The 19688-nt window shown below is 36.3% G+C and overlaps 2 protein-coding genes and 2 pseudogenes across 4 annotated transcripts in view; 2 read left to right on the top strand and 2 right to left on the bottom strand.

Annotated features, from left to right (window-relative positions):
• Positions 1-15086, top strand: part of TMEM164 (transmembrane protein 164) — a 272899-nt gene extending 257813 nt beyond the window's left edge. The window contains exon 7 of one of the 3 annotated variants that reach the window (XM_090265431.1): positions 14883-15086. In XM_090265431.1, the coding sequence (XP_090121557.1) occupies positions 14883-15050 (168 nt within the window). In that variant the 3' untranslated portion in view covers positions 15051-15086. The remainder of the gene's footprint in view (positions 1-14882) is intronic. The other 2 variants (XM_090265430.1, XM_090265428.1) reach the window with 2 other exon arrangements.
• Positions 1-19688, bottom strand: part of AMMECR1 (AMMECR nuclear protein 1) — a 133151-nt gene that overhangs the window by 2121 nt on the left and 111342 nt on the right. The window contains exons 4-5 of the mRNA XM_090265423.1: positions 2187-2277; positions 709-805 (exon numbers count right to left, since the gene is read on the bottom strand). Coding sequence (XP_090121549.1) covers positions 709-805; positions 2187-2277 — 188 coding nt within the window. The remainder of the gene's footprint in view (positions 1-708; positions 806-2186; positions 2278-19688) is intronic.
• Positions 7707-10109, top strand: LOC149990974 (lupus La protein homolog pseudogene; annotated as a pseudogene).
• LOC149990975 (NADH dehydrogenase [ubiquinone] 1 alpha subcomplex subunit 5 pseudogene) lies at positions 8608-8957 on the bottom strand (annotated as a pseudogene).

The raw sequence follows: 19688 nt of genomic DNA, 5'->3' as shown, positions 1-19688 counted from the left end.
TGTACATGTCCTTCTATTAGACTGTGAACTCAGGGAGAGTAGAGATGGAGGCATTTTCAAATTTGTAACTCCTCAGAGCTGAGATGAGTCATTTTTTAGACAACAGGCGCTCAATGTGGTTTTATGGAATTAAAATAAATGGAAACTGCAACCCATTTTCCTAAAATGTTTGATATTTTCCTTTTATAATATATATCTCTATTATCCCATGGAGAAGTTTATTTAGCATTTGTGAGTCAAGCCTAATTGTATATTTCAGCAAGCTTTCATGGGAAACTTCTATCACTGCCAAAATTCTAAGGTTAAATTCAAATTTGAGGACTGCTTATCAGAATCCTGGGGTTCTGCTAAGCCATGTGAAAAGCTAGCCAACAGCTAATTCATGTAGCTTTCCTCAGTAATGTAGTCTTAAAGGCCTAGAGTGTTTGCTTGTATAAAGTCAGAGTAATCACACAGAGCTAAAGATGGGAAGGATAGGCTCATGCATCATACAGGCTTTACTGCCAAGCATTGTTCCATTGTACCCACTCTCAGTATGGCCCTGCTATGCATTTTTACTCTGTTTCAGAAAAGAAAACCAAGTATAGTTAGACAAAAAAAAAAAACAACAAAACAAACAAACAAACAAAAAAAAAAACCCAACCTCAAAAGCTTATAAACATATCAAAATGTAGTGGTTATCTTTGCACTAGAAAATGCCATCTGTACCTGGTCAGTTTTATGGTTTTCCTGAATTCATTAGTAATCGGAGCTTTGTATCCTCCTTTCCTCAGTAAGGAGTCTATGGTCTGAATATGGTCCCATCCTGCGGAGAGTAGATCAGATAAAATACAGTCAAGCACATGTAAAAACACCTCTGGTTAAATACAAAATGACTTTCTAGAGAGGTCAGCTATCACTGTCACCAAATGCCATCAACTCCTTTGGTCCTAAAAATCACACAGAAGAGCTAAGATTTCATTCTGTACAGAAGCAGGTTCACCATCACACACCTCACATTCTAGCTATCTATGATGGCTAACAACAATGGTTTCTTTCTCTCAACCACATTTGGCTGGCAGTAACTGCTCAGTCATGTCTCAGCAACACACCACAAACATTGTACTCTCTTCTAAACGTGACATCTTTAAAAAAGAGGGAAAAGTCTTAATGTCATTTTGCCAACTCAGTAGTAATTAGGACTCCCACACTAACTCAAGGTAATTGCTGTTCCTAAAGGTGTCTTTTGTAGTCAATCAAGTGTATTTGGGCATATTCAAGGGCATTTTTATTGGCTCTAACATGGGATGGTAAACTAATATCCAAGGCCCTCTATCTCTTATGTATGCTTTACGAAGTCAATGGAACTACAGGATTAAGGCATTTTTTAAAGCAACCCAAACAGATCTTCTGCCTTAAAGATTAACTCTCTTGTTTGGGGGGTTTGCTGTTATGTATCTCCCATGTTTACGAGATAAAGATGGGAGAACCAAATTACAGGTACTTTCTGATGAGAAAAAAGCTCCATAAAGTAAAGAAGAAATATTCACTTCAACTAACATGAAACTAGAACTTAGTAGTGGCTGGAAAGGACAAAATACTACAGAGTGAAAAGTTATTTTGTGTTTCAGTGATGGTTCATAAAGGTTTGTGTTTTATCTGCAAAACAGAAAAATGTTTGTTGATTAGGAAGTACAGATGAAATATATAAAAGACTATTTCATGTATTCTCAATGTTCCTAACTTTAATGGGAAACCTACAGTCTTAAAAGTAGCAGAATGAGTAATGACAACCACCTAAGAATGAAATGTCTGATGCTGACAATGAACTGTGCAGCTGGCTGTCAAACAGAAGGCTTGTTTATACCATACAAGGCTATATAGCACACAATGGAATGTGGGGAAATGGCTCTTCAAATTTGTCGCAAACTATTGCCTAAAATAACACTCAGCTTTTTACAAATCTTTGCTTTTTTGAGAGTATACATTGGTCTGTTTTTGCTGTCAAACTTTAGTGCAGAGATTCAACTTGTGTGTAATTCAGCGATTTCATACATACGTTGCAGTGGCAGTGATGGAAGAGTCATTTCTTATAATTTGACATTGATCAATTATCAGACATAACTGCAAGGTCAGATATTGCATTTCAATTTGTATATTTGTTTAAATTCTTCACCAGATCATACAAAATAAAGTACAACAATGACCTTGCTCCTTTGCAACCTCCGGTAGGTAGGTGGCGGTGCGTTTTGATCCTTTTTCATTGATGAATTCTATTCTAATGCCATGTACACCCACCTGAAAGAAATTGGCAGTTTTATTAGTACAGTCTTCTTCATAGAAACAGAAAGAAAAAGTTATAATTTAACTTTCAAGAGAATGCAGTTCTTCCTTTTCCCCTTGTTTTTGGAAAGGCACATCAATTTACTCTTTCCAAAGTACTGACTCTGGGTTTAAAAGCCATTATGATGGCCATGGAGACTGAACATATTTATTTGTATGTGCCAAACATGCACTGGGCTACATTATTCTGTTTGGAACCAGAACAACCATTCTGGTGCTGTGTGTAGAATAAGACAGTTGATGGCAAGAATCCTGCCCCCAATTGCAAATTGTGGCTCATGACAGTAAGGAACTTGACCACGGGAACTGACTTTAAGGAAAACAGCAAACAACTATCCTGTTTTCAGGTACAATCACCAATTCAAATTAAGTTCTGAAACCTCTGGGGCTACTGACACCCTTCCCAAACTGTCTAGTCTTTTAAAGAGACTAGACTGTTATAATTCAAGTACTGACTTTGGGTTTGAAAGCCATAATGATACCCACACAGACTGAAAACTTTGACTTGTATATGCCCAACAGGTCCCAGGCTATGCTATTCTGTTTGGAACCAGAACAACCATTCCGGGGTTATGTGTAGAATAAGACATATATAACCTTAAATTATATGTTGGTAAGCAACACAGATCAGACTGAAAAAAACAACAACTAGATCCCACATCATCACTCATTACATATAGTTTTTCTTTAAAAAAGTATAGAATGGCTTAAAGTAGGCCAGTGACAAACCCTCACTGTCTATCTGCATCACTGCCTTCAGACGCTACTGCTAGACTTAAGTGCAATAAAGGTTTCTATTACTTAGAGCAGGGCATTTTTGCAGTTTCTTATGTAACTTTGTTATGTGAAACAGACAAACTTTTGGTTATGCCCTAAGAAAGACTGTCTTCTAAGTCAGTGTGGGTAATTACTTGCTCATGTTTTTAAAAAGTAATGTACTTTTTCTTTGATTAGTATACAACCAAAAGGAATCCATCCTTTGTCCATATATCTTACATAGAATAGCGTATATAGAGCTAACAATCATAAAAAGCACAATGTTTGTAAAGATTGATAATAAAAATGAAACTTCAAAAGCTTAACAATTCCATTCTGTTCTCCCAAATCTATGGCTGCTTTAGATCAATCGTTCCCAAGTGGAGTATAAGGTTGTCCAAGGTACTAGAGGGAAGATGTAAGGCCAGGTAAACCTTTTGGCTCAGGCGAGAAGCTTTTTTTCAGAGTAGATGACTGAAGTCATAGACCTTTGCACTTTCTGTCTACATGGATGTGAAAGTCTAGAAGAGGAAAGGAGGTCCATAAAAACTTCTTTTGCTTCTTCTGCCCTTAGGCTGAAAATGTCCAATTTTCCAGGGAGTAAAAAGTCCTCTGGAAAATCCATTTCATTTCTCCCCCAGGTCTTAATCTACCCATCCATTAGAGTCTGTCAGATCTGAGCAATTTATGTTTTTTTACTCAAGCCTATCTCAGTGGCTATTTCTTCTATCTATTTAATATCAGTATTCTTACCAATCTCTTTTTGCTGAAAATGCAATCAGGGCAGCTGTTTAAAAACTAACACAGTCAGGCCTCCTATGCCATGTTGGGAATGGCTGTGGACAGCTGAGAAGAAATATGAGTGCTTAGCTATCAGTCATTTCCAGGATAAAAGACATCTACTAATCTCCCCAGTGCTTGACACAGTACTAATACAGTAACAAATTTGCAGTAGTTTCTGTATACTGACTTTCTGGTCAGTGCCTTTGAGATATTTCCTTTAATAATATCACATCCTTCATAATTAAACATATACAGCATAAATAATTTATGTTCCCATCATTCACTGAAGTGCATTTTGCATCTCCAACTCAATGTATTAAAATCTGTCATGTTAAAATTGAAGAAGAATTTTGGTGCTTATTGAAGTTTCTAATAAAAATTATGAGAGAAAGAATGTTTCCCTTTCATTAGGGTGAGAATGTTAGACTGAGTCAGCGGAGTTTAACTGGTATAGGGTGGGAATGGGGAAGGGGGCCACAAAGTTTATTGGAATTTTAGGAGGTTTCATGTTTCAGCAACTATAGTTTGAAAAAAGAAAACTCCCCAGTGATTTTAATTCTAGGTTAACTAGATAACCTCTAATAATCAGTTGAGCTCTGAGAAACTGTGGCTGTGTATTGAAAAAAAGTGATATATGCAAATTGAAGGTGATTTAAAAACATAAATCCTGTCTTCAAAAAAAATTTCAGATTTTAAAGCCTAATCATTTAACAATTAAGAGTTTAAGACCAACTGTATGGTATGTGAATAATATCTCAATAAGCCCAAACTGCAAAGACATGTTGACCAAAACAGAAACTGATTTATTCACAAATAGAGTCACTACTGTATTTTGAGAAGGCCCCCAATATCGAATTTGATATAAAAAAAAATCAGCATTCTCCCATTTTGAATTAGTGACAAATTTACAACTTTAAATTCTTTTCTGTGTTCCTATGATTCTGAACAATTGAAAGCTTCTGTAAATTGAACTGGAAGTAAGGTGATTTTAAAGTGAATCCTTTGTGAGAAATAACTTATTTCACAGGTGAAAAATACATTCTGCAAAGATAGAAAGCCCAAACCAGAGTGAGTCATTTTTTTCAACTAGTGGAATCAGGACAATGGTAATAATGCTCTAAACCAAATCAAAGCATAATAGCTTTTTGTTACCTGTTGAGCAACAGCATTTTCCTTACTCTGAGAACACAGACGCCACCAAATAGTCATACTGCGCAATCAAAACAGGAGAGTGGAAAATGGCCTGCTATATAGAATGACTGAATCTGGCCAACCTGTGGAAATCACTGGCTTTGCAAATTAAGTCATCTCCACTGAAATAAGCATCAAAATGAATTCTGTATTTTTTGAGGGAGGCATCTGTCTGTCACAGCTGCAACTCCAAAATATAACCCTTATGTGTAATAATTGAATCTTCCCTTAGACAGATTGGAAGATCCTTCAGCCCAGCAGCATCCCAAGAGACAAAGGCTGTAGTTGTAATTATCAGCTGGATAAGAGATCAGCTAACTAGGGAATTGGGATTCCCTGAAGCAAACTTGCTCTAAAACTCTTTCACAGTAACTTTCCATTTCTCGGGATGGATAAGGAGGTAGCATATGGGAAAACCATGTCACCAAACATACCCCTAACTACCACTGCCCAAAGGACAGCAAGGTGGGCAAAAACCGGAGACTTGCAAATCTAGTCTTATCAGAGCTTGTGGTCATTTTCAAAATTATTAGAAGGTCTGAGAAAAAAATGTTTTCAAGGTCCATCAGTTGTGATAATATCCTTTTAATCAAGGCTGTACTTTTGCTAAGCAAAGCTATAAATCAACTAGAATGGCAGTAAATTAAATGTTGGACTTATAGATAAGAGGATATGGAATTAAACAGAGCTGTATCTGTGTGTGCTGAGGAAACATTAAGACCAGTTCAATAGATTCATATTTCATGGTACAAAGAAAGCCATATTTATTCCAAACCATTCCAGAGAAAATGATTTTTTATTAATGCTATTATAAGACTTTTGTTTTTAACATTGCCCAGAATGATTAAATAACAAGATTAATGTTAGGACCCTAAAATATATGTTGATTATTCTGGGGTTGATTATTCAGTTGGGGCATTATGCATCCCCATCGCTGCCTGGCATCAGCCCCATCCCCTTTCCTCTCTTGTCCATTTCTCTATTTGTTCATTCCTGTATCACAGAGCATATGGGTAGAGAGCAGAGATACATGCAAATTAATCAATTTTGCTACACAATAAAAGGTTTGGTAGGAGAAGAGATTATAAATAATGGCTAAAATGAAGCTTCAGATTGTCTGCAGATTTCATTTAACCTCGTTATCTGGTCCCTTGTTAGAAACGTGGCTTCATTTAAAACTACTATCCTCTAATGCAGTGACTCTCAACACAGGAGCTAAAAAACTACCCTTCTCCCACACCATTATAATACATGGTCCACACTATGCTCCTCACAACTGCAGAAAGTTTAATATACCCTAGTCTGTCTATAAGGCAAGTCTTAGTCTTATAATCTACTAGTGGCACTGTCAAAGGGTATCACTTTTACATGGGAGCCTAATCAGCAAGAAAACAATCTGGATATGCTGAAACATTAAACAGAGTCATCTGTCGAAAAGCATCAATGACTATAAAATGTGTTCTGTCTAAGTCGAATAGGCTCCTCCCAAACGTTGGGCCATTTGGTTCCACAATTACCTCCACAGTCCTGACCCTCAAAGCTAAATCTGCCCCTGATCACATCCTGAACAATAAAACCAACTTACTTCCTCAGGTTCATCATGTCTTAGCAAATGCCATAGTTAGTCCCAAGCTTCCCCATTTTCAGAACCAAATGTTGGGTTTTCCTGTAACAACATGGCCAGAGCTCACTCCACTGATTTTCAGTGAGTTCACCTTGAGTCAAATAAAAAATAGCAGGAGGTAGAAGAATCAGAAGTTGTTCGAAATGTCTTTGTTGATGATATCATTTGGCAAAATATGCTTTGCAACTAACAAAACAGTCACTCACTGGTCATTCACCTAAGGCTGACCTGCCAAGCTCAATGCACCAGTTCCATTGAGTTGAATGAAAGGACTCTGTTTCTAATGAGAGTAGCTCAGGATGTTTGACATACTCCCTAACATTTAGAGGCTGGCATCATAGAAGACACACATGCTCTCTTGCAAAACAGCCCATGGTACCACGGAGAGAACACAAACACTGCACTGAATAGTCCACAGGTCTGACCCAGAGTCTGACATTTCTTATATTCTTAGGAGGAGAAAGCCGTATGTGACAGTGTGATCCACTCTTTCACTCATAGCCCCACACTACCTTCTGCCCCACCCCCAGCTCAGCCTTCTGAAAACAGTGACTCTTCCTTTTACCAATAAAAGTAAATTAAATATAAAGGAGGAAAATATTCCAAACTTGGGCCTATTCCTCCTGAATAATTCTGATTTGGGCAAGAAAAATTAAGATTTTAATCATAAAGGCTGATGACAGTTTGTGCAGATTCTAATGAATCACCATCCCCAATTGTGATAGTACCAAAAAAATGTAGACTACATATTGGCCCATCAAGTCCTCAAAGTTGTGATTTTTGCATTGCTTGAATCCACCTACCAATTTTAGCAGTCAGTCTGATGTTTTGAAGGTGCCCATCTGATTAACAATGAACACTTAACAATTGTTAACAAAGAACCCATCAGATTCTGGATAAAAAATAAATTTTAAAAACAGTTTGCAAAGGCGAGCCAGCAGTGCTGGGAAGACAAGATGCAGCAGTCACTCTTTGTGAGCCTGTGGTGTGGGTCTGTTGGCCGGGCCTGAAAGGCAGCCACAATGGCTAACATGGGGATGAAAAAATAGCTGCTCTGGAGGCTAAAATCTGTCATAAAATTGAGTATTATTTTGGTGACTTCAATTTGCCATGGGACACATTTTTTTTTTTTTAACCTGAAAAGTAATTTTACTTTGGTTTAACTTTCAACTTGTCAATCACTTCTTTCCTTGAACAGCTTTATCTCATTTGATACCAGGTACACTCATACTGGAAACTTAGTAAAAACTACTTAGTGATTCTACTTAGAAGTTATAACCATACAGCTGAGATGTTTTGAATAAAAGCCTATCCATATGCCAGATAAACTTTAGGAACTCTTATTATTTCTTTTACAGAAACTTTATCCTGATGTAGTGTGATTAAGGGCCAGAAAGCTAACTTCCTTAAATGAGACAAAATTTTAAGTTTTCCAATTACCACTGTAAATAAGAAATCTTTCAAATACGAAATCAATTTCCTCAACTGTACAATTAATTGTAATTTAATGGTGTTTACTCTTAACTACTTCACTTCAAACAGTTACCTATACATTTGTTTAAGCAATAATAAGTTTCTTTATGGTTTTTTCATAATAAAAAAAAATCAAATGTGTTAGAGACACTACTAAAAATATTTTAAATATCACATATATGGCCTGTGCATTGAAACATACATAAATTTTTCCAATTAATTTTCAAATCTTATAAAACCTCTGTTTTAAAAAATATCATATTTGAAATAATTTGAATGGATGCTTTCACAAAAACTGATGTTCCTATTACTATAATCATCAGTTTTAACAAGTCTCCTAAATATGCTCTCCATCATTTTTCTTGATTTTAGATGTCAATAATATGGAAGTATTTTTGATATAACAGAACATTTAATTACATCAGTTTCCCTTCAACACACAAGTCATTTGATAATAATTATATTGGCCATTTCCATTGGTTGGCAGGAGGCTCATCCACTAAAGGCTCCCATGGTTTCCATCGTATCATTTTTCTTACCAGACTTAGTTCATTTTCAGCCTGAAGAATCACCTCTTCTACTTGGCCACCCTGAAGTTGGTCTTCTAATTTTTTAACATCTGGTTCTGCTTTAACCATATCCAATTTCACATTCGTAATCTGTTCTGTGTACTTTCTGTATGCTGCATTTTAGGGATTTCCTCAAGAACATCAAGAATTTTTGTGTACAATATTCTTAGCCTCTCATGCGGACTCTCACATACAGCCAACCCCACAAGGCCAGTAGTTTTCTTTAGCAAGCCCGCCATGACAGCACCAAAGACTGGAGTATGCAAAGCCCTCTCCATGGGACACATTTTTAAAGGAACAAATCAAACTGAAGACTGGGTATCTTTGGGAATAATGATAAAATTCAATAGGTTAAATCATCTAACAATAGACTTTAATGTAATAGTAGAAGCATTGAGTAAATCAAAGGCAGAACTCATGGGAATAAGTGAATATAAAACCAAAATCAAAAGATCGCCAAACATACTCCTCCCTGAAATGACTGATGAGTATAAAAATGATGTAAAAAACAGATCTGTTTATATTAAAGGCTTCCCTATTGATATAACCCTTGATGACATAAAAGGATGGTTAGAAGATAAAGGTTAAGTACTAAATATTCAGATGAGAAGAACACTGCAGAAAGCATTTAAGGATCAACATGTGCTGTGTTTGATACCATTGAGTCTGCTAAAAAGTTTGTGGAGACCCCTGGACAAAAGTACAAAGACACAGATTTGCTAATATTTTTCAAGGGAGATTACTTTGCCGAAAAATAAAAGAAAGAAACGAAGAAAGCAAAATAAAGTGGAAACTAAATTACAAGCTAACCAAGAGTAAGAAGGAAAAAGCAGAAAATGCAGAAATCAAATCTCTAGAAGAAAAGATTGGCTGCATGCTGAAATTTTCGCAGAACCTAGATGATCCGACCTATAGGAAGATTTGCACATCCTTTTCTCAAATCATGGTGAAATAAAATGGATAGACTTTGCCAGAGAAGCAAAAGAGGAAATAATTCTATTCAAAGAAAAAGCTAAGGAAGCACTGGATAAAGCCAAAGATGCAAATAATGGTAACCTACAACTAAGGAACAAAGAAGTGACATGGGAAGTACTAGATGGAGATGTGGAAAAAGAAGCACTGGAAAAATCATAGAAGATCAACAAGAATCCCCAAACAAATAGAAGTCAAAAGGTCACACATTTAAAGGAAAAGGAAACGGAAATGAAACTGCCCAGACTGGGTGTTGCTAAAGGAGGACAGTCTCAGGGCAAGAAAGCTAAGTTTGAAGTGAGGATGAACGTGATGAGGATGGTGCATCTGGACCAGTAAAAAGAGCAAGAGAAGAAACAGACAAAGAAGAACCTACATCAAAACAGCAGATTACAGAAAATGGTGCCAGAGGCCAGTAGTTTAGGAAACACATTTTTAATTCATTTAAATTAAGTTTTCTGCTGCTTTTGACCTTGGAGGCTTTTAAAAAGAAAACCGAATTAGGTCCACTTCAGTGCTCGCCTGTAAGAAAGGAAGGTTTTGTTGTCTAGCTTGTCTTGTTGTTGTTGTTGTTGTTGTCCAAACAACGTCTTCTTTGTGGTGTGAAGGTCTATGTTATTGCAGGTAACTCAAATATCAAAAGATAGATTCTTGTACTAAGTTACCTTTGTAATATGAGAATGTAGTGTACAAACTAATAAAATATACTATATTAAAAGAGCAAAAACTTAAGTTTATTTTTTCTTTTTCTGCCCAAAGTCTTTGAAGCAGAATTTATCTTAAACCAGAGAACTGACTGTTGATTATAGGCCATTCCATGGTCTGTCTCCCAGGCTGGCTTTCTGTATTTACTTGGGCAACTAGATAACATTAGAAATAATTACTTATTGTAAAGTTCAAGAGACTTACTGATTTATGAAATCTGTATGAGGCTGGCAGGTCCTATCTCAGCTCTATAAAATTTAAAAAGCCACCTAAGGATAAAAATTATATTTCCAGGCATTTACCACCCTTGACAGAAAACCACCCCAAGAATTAAGAAAACACTAAATGCTGGTAAACAGAAGATTTTACGCCTCTCACTTTAATTTGGTATCCAAGGACTATTGTGCTGTATTCCAAAGATTAGCCATGGCAAGTTGAGTTTGGCACTTCTGCTATTTTGGCCATTTATACCAAAATTTGAGCTTATTGGGAAGAGTTTAGAAGGATAACAAGTGGACAAAAAAGTATATCCTATGATGATGGTAGCTTCCTATTTTTAACATTCCAATCAATAGTTAGCAATCTCATAATAACTATGCTCATTTTAAAATTTTGTCTGGATTTTAGTAATGGTAGTTAAGTAGCTAATTATTTTCCTACTAAGCTCTCAAATGGAAACCCATTTTTTCATATTGTTTCTTTCTAAAGAATAATGTAAGTTTTCCAAACTTGCTACTGATCCATTTCAGAGGGATGACAATGCTCTTCCTATCCCTTCATATTTTAGAACATAAATTCTTACTCTAAGTCATAGCTCTCAAATTTTTTTAAAAATACTTATTTATTTATTTATTTATTTATTTATTTATAGAGAGGGGAAAGGAGAAAGAGAGGGAGAGAAACATCACTGTGTGGTTGCCTCTCACGCGCCCCCAACTGGGGACCTGACGTGCAACCTAGTCATGTGCCCTGACTGGGAATCAAACCAGCGACACTTGGTTCGCAGGCTGACACTCAATCCACTGAGCCACAGCAACCAGGCTTCATAGCTCTCAAATTTTAATGTGCAGTCAGATCACCTTCAAATAAAATATTGTTGAGGTGCAAGATATACTTCAGTAGGTTTGGGTGGAGACTAAAATTGTACAAGTCTGACAAGCCCCAAAGGGATGTCAGCACAGATAATCTAAGGACCACACCTGGAGTAGTGAGGCTCTGGTTTGGTGCACTACTGGAACTGTTCTGAGTTGTTCTATGTTGTATATTCTTATACCTTAAGCTACATAAGGAATGACAATACTGAATATATTAGGAAGACTGACCTTTTACACATTATTAATTATTAAGTACAGTAATAGATCTAGGTAAATGGTAATACCATAGTGCTAATTTATAGTTTATTATCATGTAAAACACATTTCCCCATTATTGTACTCTTATTTCAGGCTTCTCAAAACTATTTGGATAATAGTTAGCTTCTCACTGTATGCCCTCCCCATTTTGATGTTTGTGAATATTATTCAACTCACTAATAAAAATGTAATAAATATGAAAGAAAACAGTGTTGCTACAACTGTTTTTTTTAACTCAGTAATTTTTACTTTTGTAAAGCTTAACAATTGTAAACATGAATTGTTTTTGTTTATAAAAATAGTACATGTACATTACCAAAAAAAAAAAAATATATATATATATATATATATATATATATATATATATATATATATATCCCTTCCGAAGAGTATAAAGAAGAAAGTAAAAATGACCTGGATTCCTAGTCTCACCTAGATACAACTCCTGCTTTAGTGACTCAAAAAATAATCTCCTGAAGGAACTGAGATGTCACGAAGGAGTATATATATTGTTAGGCTGTTTTTATCCATGATCTGAACAGTTCCTGTAGCTGTACCTTGCTTTCAAATCTCCTTTAAGTGAGGCACTTTTAGAAGCATAAAAAATAACATAAAAATGAATTTAAAATACTAGAAAAATAATTTAAAAGGATAATTGATTGCAAAGCTACCACTTGGGCCCAAGTAACATTTTAATGTAGTCTACTATAAAAACTGTTTCATCATCTACCTCAGGTGTGGTTCTATATTTCTGTTGTTGTATTGTGAAAAACAAGAGTAAAGCTCCCCTTGACCAAAATACATGTGTGTTGCTGCTCTTCTCTAAACTCCTTGCAAATTAGTCACCTTTTAGCTTGGAAATTAGTATAGTCTCCATGGACCAATTCTTGGCATTTACAGAGCTTGCTTACCAAAGGACAGATTAGTGCCAATTTTGATTTCATGTAGGAGACTTAGGCATCTTGTCTGTCAGGAACACAAGCCTGCCAATTTATTTCACAAAGGCTACTTACTGAGCAACGATCTGATAACATTTTATTTTAACTAATAGTAGACACACAGCTCTAAAATACCTGAACTAGCTAATAATCACCCTCATGAACTTTTAAGGAATTTCGTTAAGGCTTTAAATAAAGCATGGCTAATGAAGAGGTACTTTGAAAAGCTATGGAACCAAACATGTTTGTATATAATTTGCAATGAAAGAAACTGTTCTTACATTATGGATTGCAGAGAACCTGTGACACCTCAAGAGTGCAATTAAGGGAAAATAAAAACATTTCTCTGTAATGATTATTTATAATGAACATTCCTTAAGAATTGTACATCCTGAAGCTTTCCAAGGAAAGTTCAGGCAACACAGGTGACCTTTAAATTAAAAAGCCTCCTTTTAATCAATAGAAAAATGCATTCCTAACTTTTTTTTTAAAGATGATGAGGAAGGGACTGAATTTATAGACAAGGAAACTAAAGTTATAAAATTTTCTTAAAATCCAGTGATGTGAATTAGTTTGCTTTTCAAAGGCTGGGGGAAAAAACATCTCTTGGCAAACATACCTAATATAAAATAATATTGTTTGCCTGATAAGAAACCAAGAAAAATTTTATACTGGTTAGAACTGTACATTGAATATCTGACTCAATATGGTTTTACTCAGTCTACAAAAGAGATTTGTTCCTGAAAACTTGTGAGTTGAATTTATGTAAACTTAAAGTCATGAAGAAGACAAGAAAGCAACCCTATAGTGAGTCCTTCTGCAAAGCAAAATATCTAATTATAAAGTGAATAATCACTCCCTAACATATTTGCTTAATTTAGACTTATACATACAATGTCTTAAAACAGGGAATGATACAGTAATAAAATAGAAGCATTTATGGTTTAGAGTAGTTTTCTTCCTAAAGAAATTTTTTTTGTGAAAAAGAAACCCAGAATGTGCAATTTCAAAAACTGGACTTTTTTTTTTTTTTTTACATTTGTCACCTTCATTTAAGCAATGACTATTGTAAAAGTTAAGGACCTCTTATGACTTCTCAATAGTTATTGGTGATTCATTCTCTGGAACTAAAATGAAACAGAAGTCATTTTAAAAAGGGGATCCACAGCATCACATTCTGTCAGCATCCAATGACCTTAGGTATTATGCAGTCCAACTTTTCTACCATTCTGGCGAGGAAACAGAGACCCAGAAAGGTTACCAAGCTGAGTAGTGGCAGTCAGAAAGAGAACCTGAGTCTTGGTATTCCCAAAAGGCAAAACTCTTTTTTATTAAGTGCTGGGGAGACACACACACACACACAAACTATACAGGAAAGAATGCAGTATATGCAACTACTAAGGAAAGGGCCGGAAGAGTTTGTAGAGTTGGGGGAAGTATGAAAACGTCACCCCCACCAAACAATGCACTGACAGAAAGTAGGAAGCAACCAGAGGAGGCCTAAGAATGGACAACACAGTCCATTTCATTAAAAGTATCAATAGGTAATGGAAATTTTTATGCATTAAATCACCGTCTAGATATTACTTTACTTTGTTTGGCTTGCTTCCTCACTAGGCTTCTGATACATTGCCTTGTTGGTTCACAGTAAATTCTCTCCAGGTGGCCAGGAAGCGTGAAGCATTCCTTTCCCAATGTTCCACAGTCCTTGGAAAACATTTAGAGTAGAGCACTAGGACAAAGACTAAATTATTATAAGAATAGTGACATCTTATATAAAAATCTCCAGGTCCCTAAGGCAATACTAAAAATCATTTTCTTAGATATATGAATCATATGTATATATAGATATAAAGGTATAATCTATATAGATTTACAAGGGAGGGCCCCCCCCCAAAACTTGAATTATCTTCTGGAGGGTGGGACCCTTATAGTCCAGGCTTCCACCACTAGGTGAGTGTTCTAAGAACCCATCTGTATCAGTGTACCAACTGGCGTTGTTGTGAGAGGCTGCATTCAACTTCAGTGAATTTTTTGGACAATTCTTTCAACACATTTGCCCATTTCATGATGCGTGATTTACGAGTGCACCTGCCCACACCGCGCTGAGTGTTCAGCAGTTTTTGAACAAAAACAGCATGACCCCCTATTCACCTGATCTCTCCCCAAGAGACTTTTTTTTTGTTTGTTTCCCCAGATGGAAAAAGCCCTCAAAGGGAAACATTTTGCCGATGTGGAAGAGGTGAAAGAAAAAACAACAGAAGCACTAAAAGGTATCAAAAGTGACAAGTTCAAAAACTGTTTTGAGCAGTGGATAGGTGTATTGCATCATGTGGAGAGTACGTTGAAGGTGACTGAAGTTTAAACACAAAAATAAATATACAACTTTTAATAAATAAATTCTGGGTTTTTTGGGTACCCCCTTGTGTGTGTGGATGTATGTAGGCTTTGTATAGATATAGGCTCCATATGTCTAGGAAATACACACACACACACACACACACACACACACATATCAAGAACCTTAAGTTAGAAGAGAAGCAAAACATAGTGTATACCATAGTTGAGGAAAATAAGTAAGGGGGTAGACAAAACATATATACACAACCAGAAGTCATTTCATTTGGTGACTTAGTGAGTCATCCTAACCATCTGCGTATGAATGGAAACTTTGTTTTCAGTGGTACATTAAGAGGAGCTAGAAAAATGTAAATCTCTAAGGGAAGAGGGAAGATGAAAAGGACAACATGAATTTCTAAAATAAATGAGAGATAATGATGACAGCCAATTTACTCATCTCATCTGTTTACTCTCATGAAGGTGGTTACAAAAGCATGCTATTAGTAACTGCAACCAAATACTTCAGAAATGGAGCTGCAATCGCTCAAGGGTGTGCTTTGAGATTGCTTTTAAAGTGAAGTGCAGCTCTCTGACTACAGGAGTCCAACAAGCTCATGTACAATGACAGATGCTTTGGTCTTTTAGGGACAGAGCAAGACTATGGGTTGGGATCTAGCTCTAAAATTCCAGGACAGAGTTGCCCAACTCCACCCAGTCCCTGCACCCCCACCCCTAGTCATCACCACACTGTAGTCTGTGTCTATGGGTCATACATATATGTTCTTTGGCTGACCCCTTCACCTCCTTTCATGTAGTTCCCCCCCCTCCCCTCTGACAACTGTCAGTCTGTTCCATGTATCCATGCCTCTGGTTCATCAGTTTATTTTGTTCATTAGATTCCACATAAAAGTGAGATCATTTGTCTTTATCCGACTGGTTCATTTTGCTTAGCACAATAATTTGCAGGTCCATCCAAGCTGTTGTAAAGGATAAGAGTTCCTTTTTTTTACAGCAGGGACAGATTTTTGACATCACATAATAATCATGCTGGACAGCTCCACCCAGCACAGGGTGATTCCATCTAAGTGTTGGGTGTTAAAAATGAACACTCTATCTTAGGACCACAATGTTTTGCCCAAGTGGTAGTGGTACATACAGGTGAGACCGCAATGATCCAGGGAGCTAGATACCTCAAAAACTGCCCTGTGGTTTGTGAAATGTTATTAATCTATTGAAATATGATGTATTGGTCTACTTTAGAATATAGAAACTATTTCTTCCTCATGCCTTCAAAGTGATCATGTCTCTAAACACTGAAATAAAAGATGCCTGACTATATTCATTTTAGAAAATGTTTTGTCTTCTGTCAGCGAATTGCTACAAGAGCTTCCCACAAGCTCTGGTAGGATACTTGCTATATACAAGTTTTTCTACAAACAAAATGCTTATTCACTTATATCATCTGGAAAATGAGCAGCTATGAGATGACATACCGAGAATCATCTCTCAAGTTAAACTCCAGCTATTATAATATCATTGGTTTTATATCCTTTCAGATCCTTAAAATTAAGAGACATGACTCCCAAATAGTATAACTATACAAGTTCTAGGCTATGTATACCATTAGAGGACTCCAACATGCTGCTTGAGCTTTTCTTTGGTTTTAAAGCACCATGTCTGTCAATCATCCTGTCATTTCAAATTAAGAGAATGCTATCAACTGAAGAATACAGAAGGATGATAATAAGTTTTTGTGTTCAAACACAAGGCAGAACACTTCAGATTTCTCCCTAGGGGAGCAATTTTGCTCACTTAACAAGCATTTTTGCCTTGTAGGTAGACATTTCAATTTATCAGTTAATGATTTTTCCCTCCAAATCATTCACTTTTCATTCTTCTTATACTTACCAGGGCAATTACATAGATCATGGTGCTGGCAATGATCAGTTGTTCGGTGGGGGGGGCACTATTCAATTTGTCTTCACAGCCTTTTGTGGATGATTTTGCTGTTTTTAATGACTACCCTGGCCCTGGCTGGTTTAGCTCAGTGGATTGAGCGTCGGCCTGCGAGCTAAGTGTCGCTGGTTCGATCTTCCAGTCAGGGTACATCAGAGAAGGAAAACTCTGACTCCAAAAAACCTCCGCTGCCTTGCGGCATACCTCTTCAGGGGAAAGGCTAAGGGAGTAAACCCCGACAGAAAATCCGGAGCCGGAGTCCCTAAGGCGGTTTGACGTTGTAGTCAACACCGGCAACTCCTGCGGCGCACCTGAAGCCAAGCTGTATTGACTCCGTCTTTCCCTTGGACCCTTCAGCTGTGAAGAGAGGGGGGGTCTGCTGCATGGGCAACAGCAGACCCTCCATATCACCCTGCCCAGGCTCTGTAGCTTCAGCTTCACTGGAGAGGACACTCCAGCGTCATCACAAGATGTCGATTCAACACGGGAGGAGACAGATACCGTGTCACTCCCGAGTTGGACTGCACAGCCATTCTCGGCGGTGCAGATAGACTCTTAGGAAGCTACACCATCGTCTCTCGAGACGGACGGCTGCCGACGACGAATGACTACCCAGGCTCCTTGAGAAGCTACATATTGACACTCATTTTAAATGTGATAACTACTATTTTGAGGAAATATAACTAAGCTATGGAAGCATTACTGATCATTCTGTCAATTCAACACTGACTTGAAATTAATTATATCCACTTATGAAACCATCTATCATACATTCCTTACATTATGAAATATAAGCATATCAAATACTAGCATTCTAGCCTCTGAAACAAAGTCTAATTTAAATCCTACTTTCCTACAAAGTGCCATTATAAAATTAGAGACATGTTACCAAAAGAGAGTTCCAAAACAGGCTGAGTTAAAAAGCTCAGATGAAGAAGAGAGTAAGATAGTAGCCAGCCCTGTGGCAGTTCACTTGTTTGATGATCATTTGAAAATTAGGTGGCTATTACCACTGGTCACGTCCCTTTTGCTCATGACCATGGGGATATCTGTCTTGTTATCAAAGTTACCTACCTCTATGCTTTGGGACTTATAGATGTTGCCCTCACTCTGCTTTGATCTGGGCACTTTCATCCCTTTAACTAGGAATGCTGCTGCGGTAACATGCTTCACCAGCCGGGGGTCAACTCTTAAATTGTACTTCCACCAAAAAAAGCCCTATGTTAGAGGTTTCTGCTTATGTAAAGCATACTCATTGCTGATCCTTGACTTAAAAATTTCCTATTAAAATTCTGTAATCATCTCCTGATTCCCCCCTGGCATAAACATAATTCGCACTTGGCATTTCAGGTTAAAATTAGATACTTATGATGTACAGGATATTTCATTCTTGGAAGAAAAGTTGTAGTTGTTTGACAGTGTGACATTTCTCAAAATGAAAGGTGTACTTTCATAATATAGACAGATTGCTCATAAACAAAATTTGCTATATAAATAAATAACTTTTATACAAAGATAAACCATAAACAAAGACTCCCCCATAATCCTCTTTTTAACAGAGACTGTATATTCGATATAATCTCAGTTACATAAACAAATATGCAGACTTATAGATACAAAGACACAGAAAAATAATTGAAAGAAATATTCCAAAATGTTAAGAGTGGTTATCTCTGAATGGTGTAATTATGAATGTCTTGCGTTTCTTTCTATTTTTTGAATTTTGAGATTTCTTTTTTAGTAAATTGAATACATTATTATGAAAAATAGATTTAAATACATCTATGTATATATGCCTTTTTGTTATGGTAAAATGTATATTACATAAAACTTTCCATTTTAATCATTTTAAAGTGTACAATTCAGTGGCATCAAGTACATTCACAATGTTGTATAACCATCACAACTATCCAGTTCCAGAACTTTTTCATGACCCCAAATGGAAACCCTGTACCCATTAAGCAGCACCTCCCATTCACCCCCTCCCCTCATCTACTGAAAACCACGAATATGCTATTGAGCTCTGTGGATTCTCCCATTCTGGATAGTTCATATAAATAGAATCATACAGTATGTGGCCTTTTCTGTCTGGCTTCTTTAACTTGGATAATGTTTTCAAGGTTCATTCATGTTGTAACAGGTATTAGTACTTCATTTCTATTTATGGCTGAATAATATTAAATTGTATGGATAAACCATATTTTGTTTATATTTTAATCTGTTCATAGACATCTGGGCTGTTTCCACCTTTTGGCTTTTGTGAATATGCTGCTATGAACATTTGTGTACAAGTTTTTGTTTCAACATCTCTTTTCATTTCTTTTGGGTATATATCTAGGACTGGAATTGTATTGACATATACTTTTTAAAAAATTCCTTTAATTCAACTTTACCATTCTGTATTTAAAGTAGCAGTGCATTTTCAGAATTATTAAGAATCACCCTTATAACATCATTCCACAATAATACCTTTCCATTTTCAATCACTGATCATGGTACCATTTTTTAAACTCCAAATCACATTCTTGTACTTTAAAAGGTAATTTTTACCCTTACTCTTTGGGAACAAATTTCCGTTATGCTAAAATTCTTTAAATTATGAGAACTAATATAAAAGTACAGTCTTTTCCTTTTAGCATAGTCATTGTAGCAGTACCCAATTCACGTACAAATGCTTATATATTCAAACTACTAAAATAGCTTGTAT

Source organism: Furipterus horrens, unplaced genomic scaffold, assembly GCF_987537825.1.
Source record: "Furipterus horrens unplaced genomic scaffold, mFurHor1.1.pri manual_scaffold_17, whole genome shotgun sequence".
NCBI classification, from domain to species: domain Eukaryota; kingdom Metazoa; phylum Chordata; class Mammalia; order Chiroptera; family Furipteridae; genus Furipterus; species Furipterus horrens.
The sequence above is the reverse complement of the archived record's forward strand: the minus strand, read 5'-3'. Positions and strand labels throughout refer to the sequence as shown.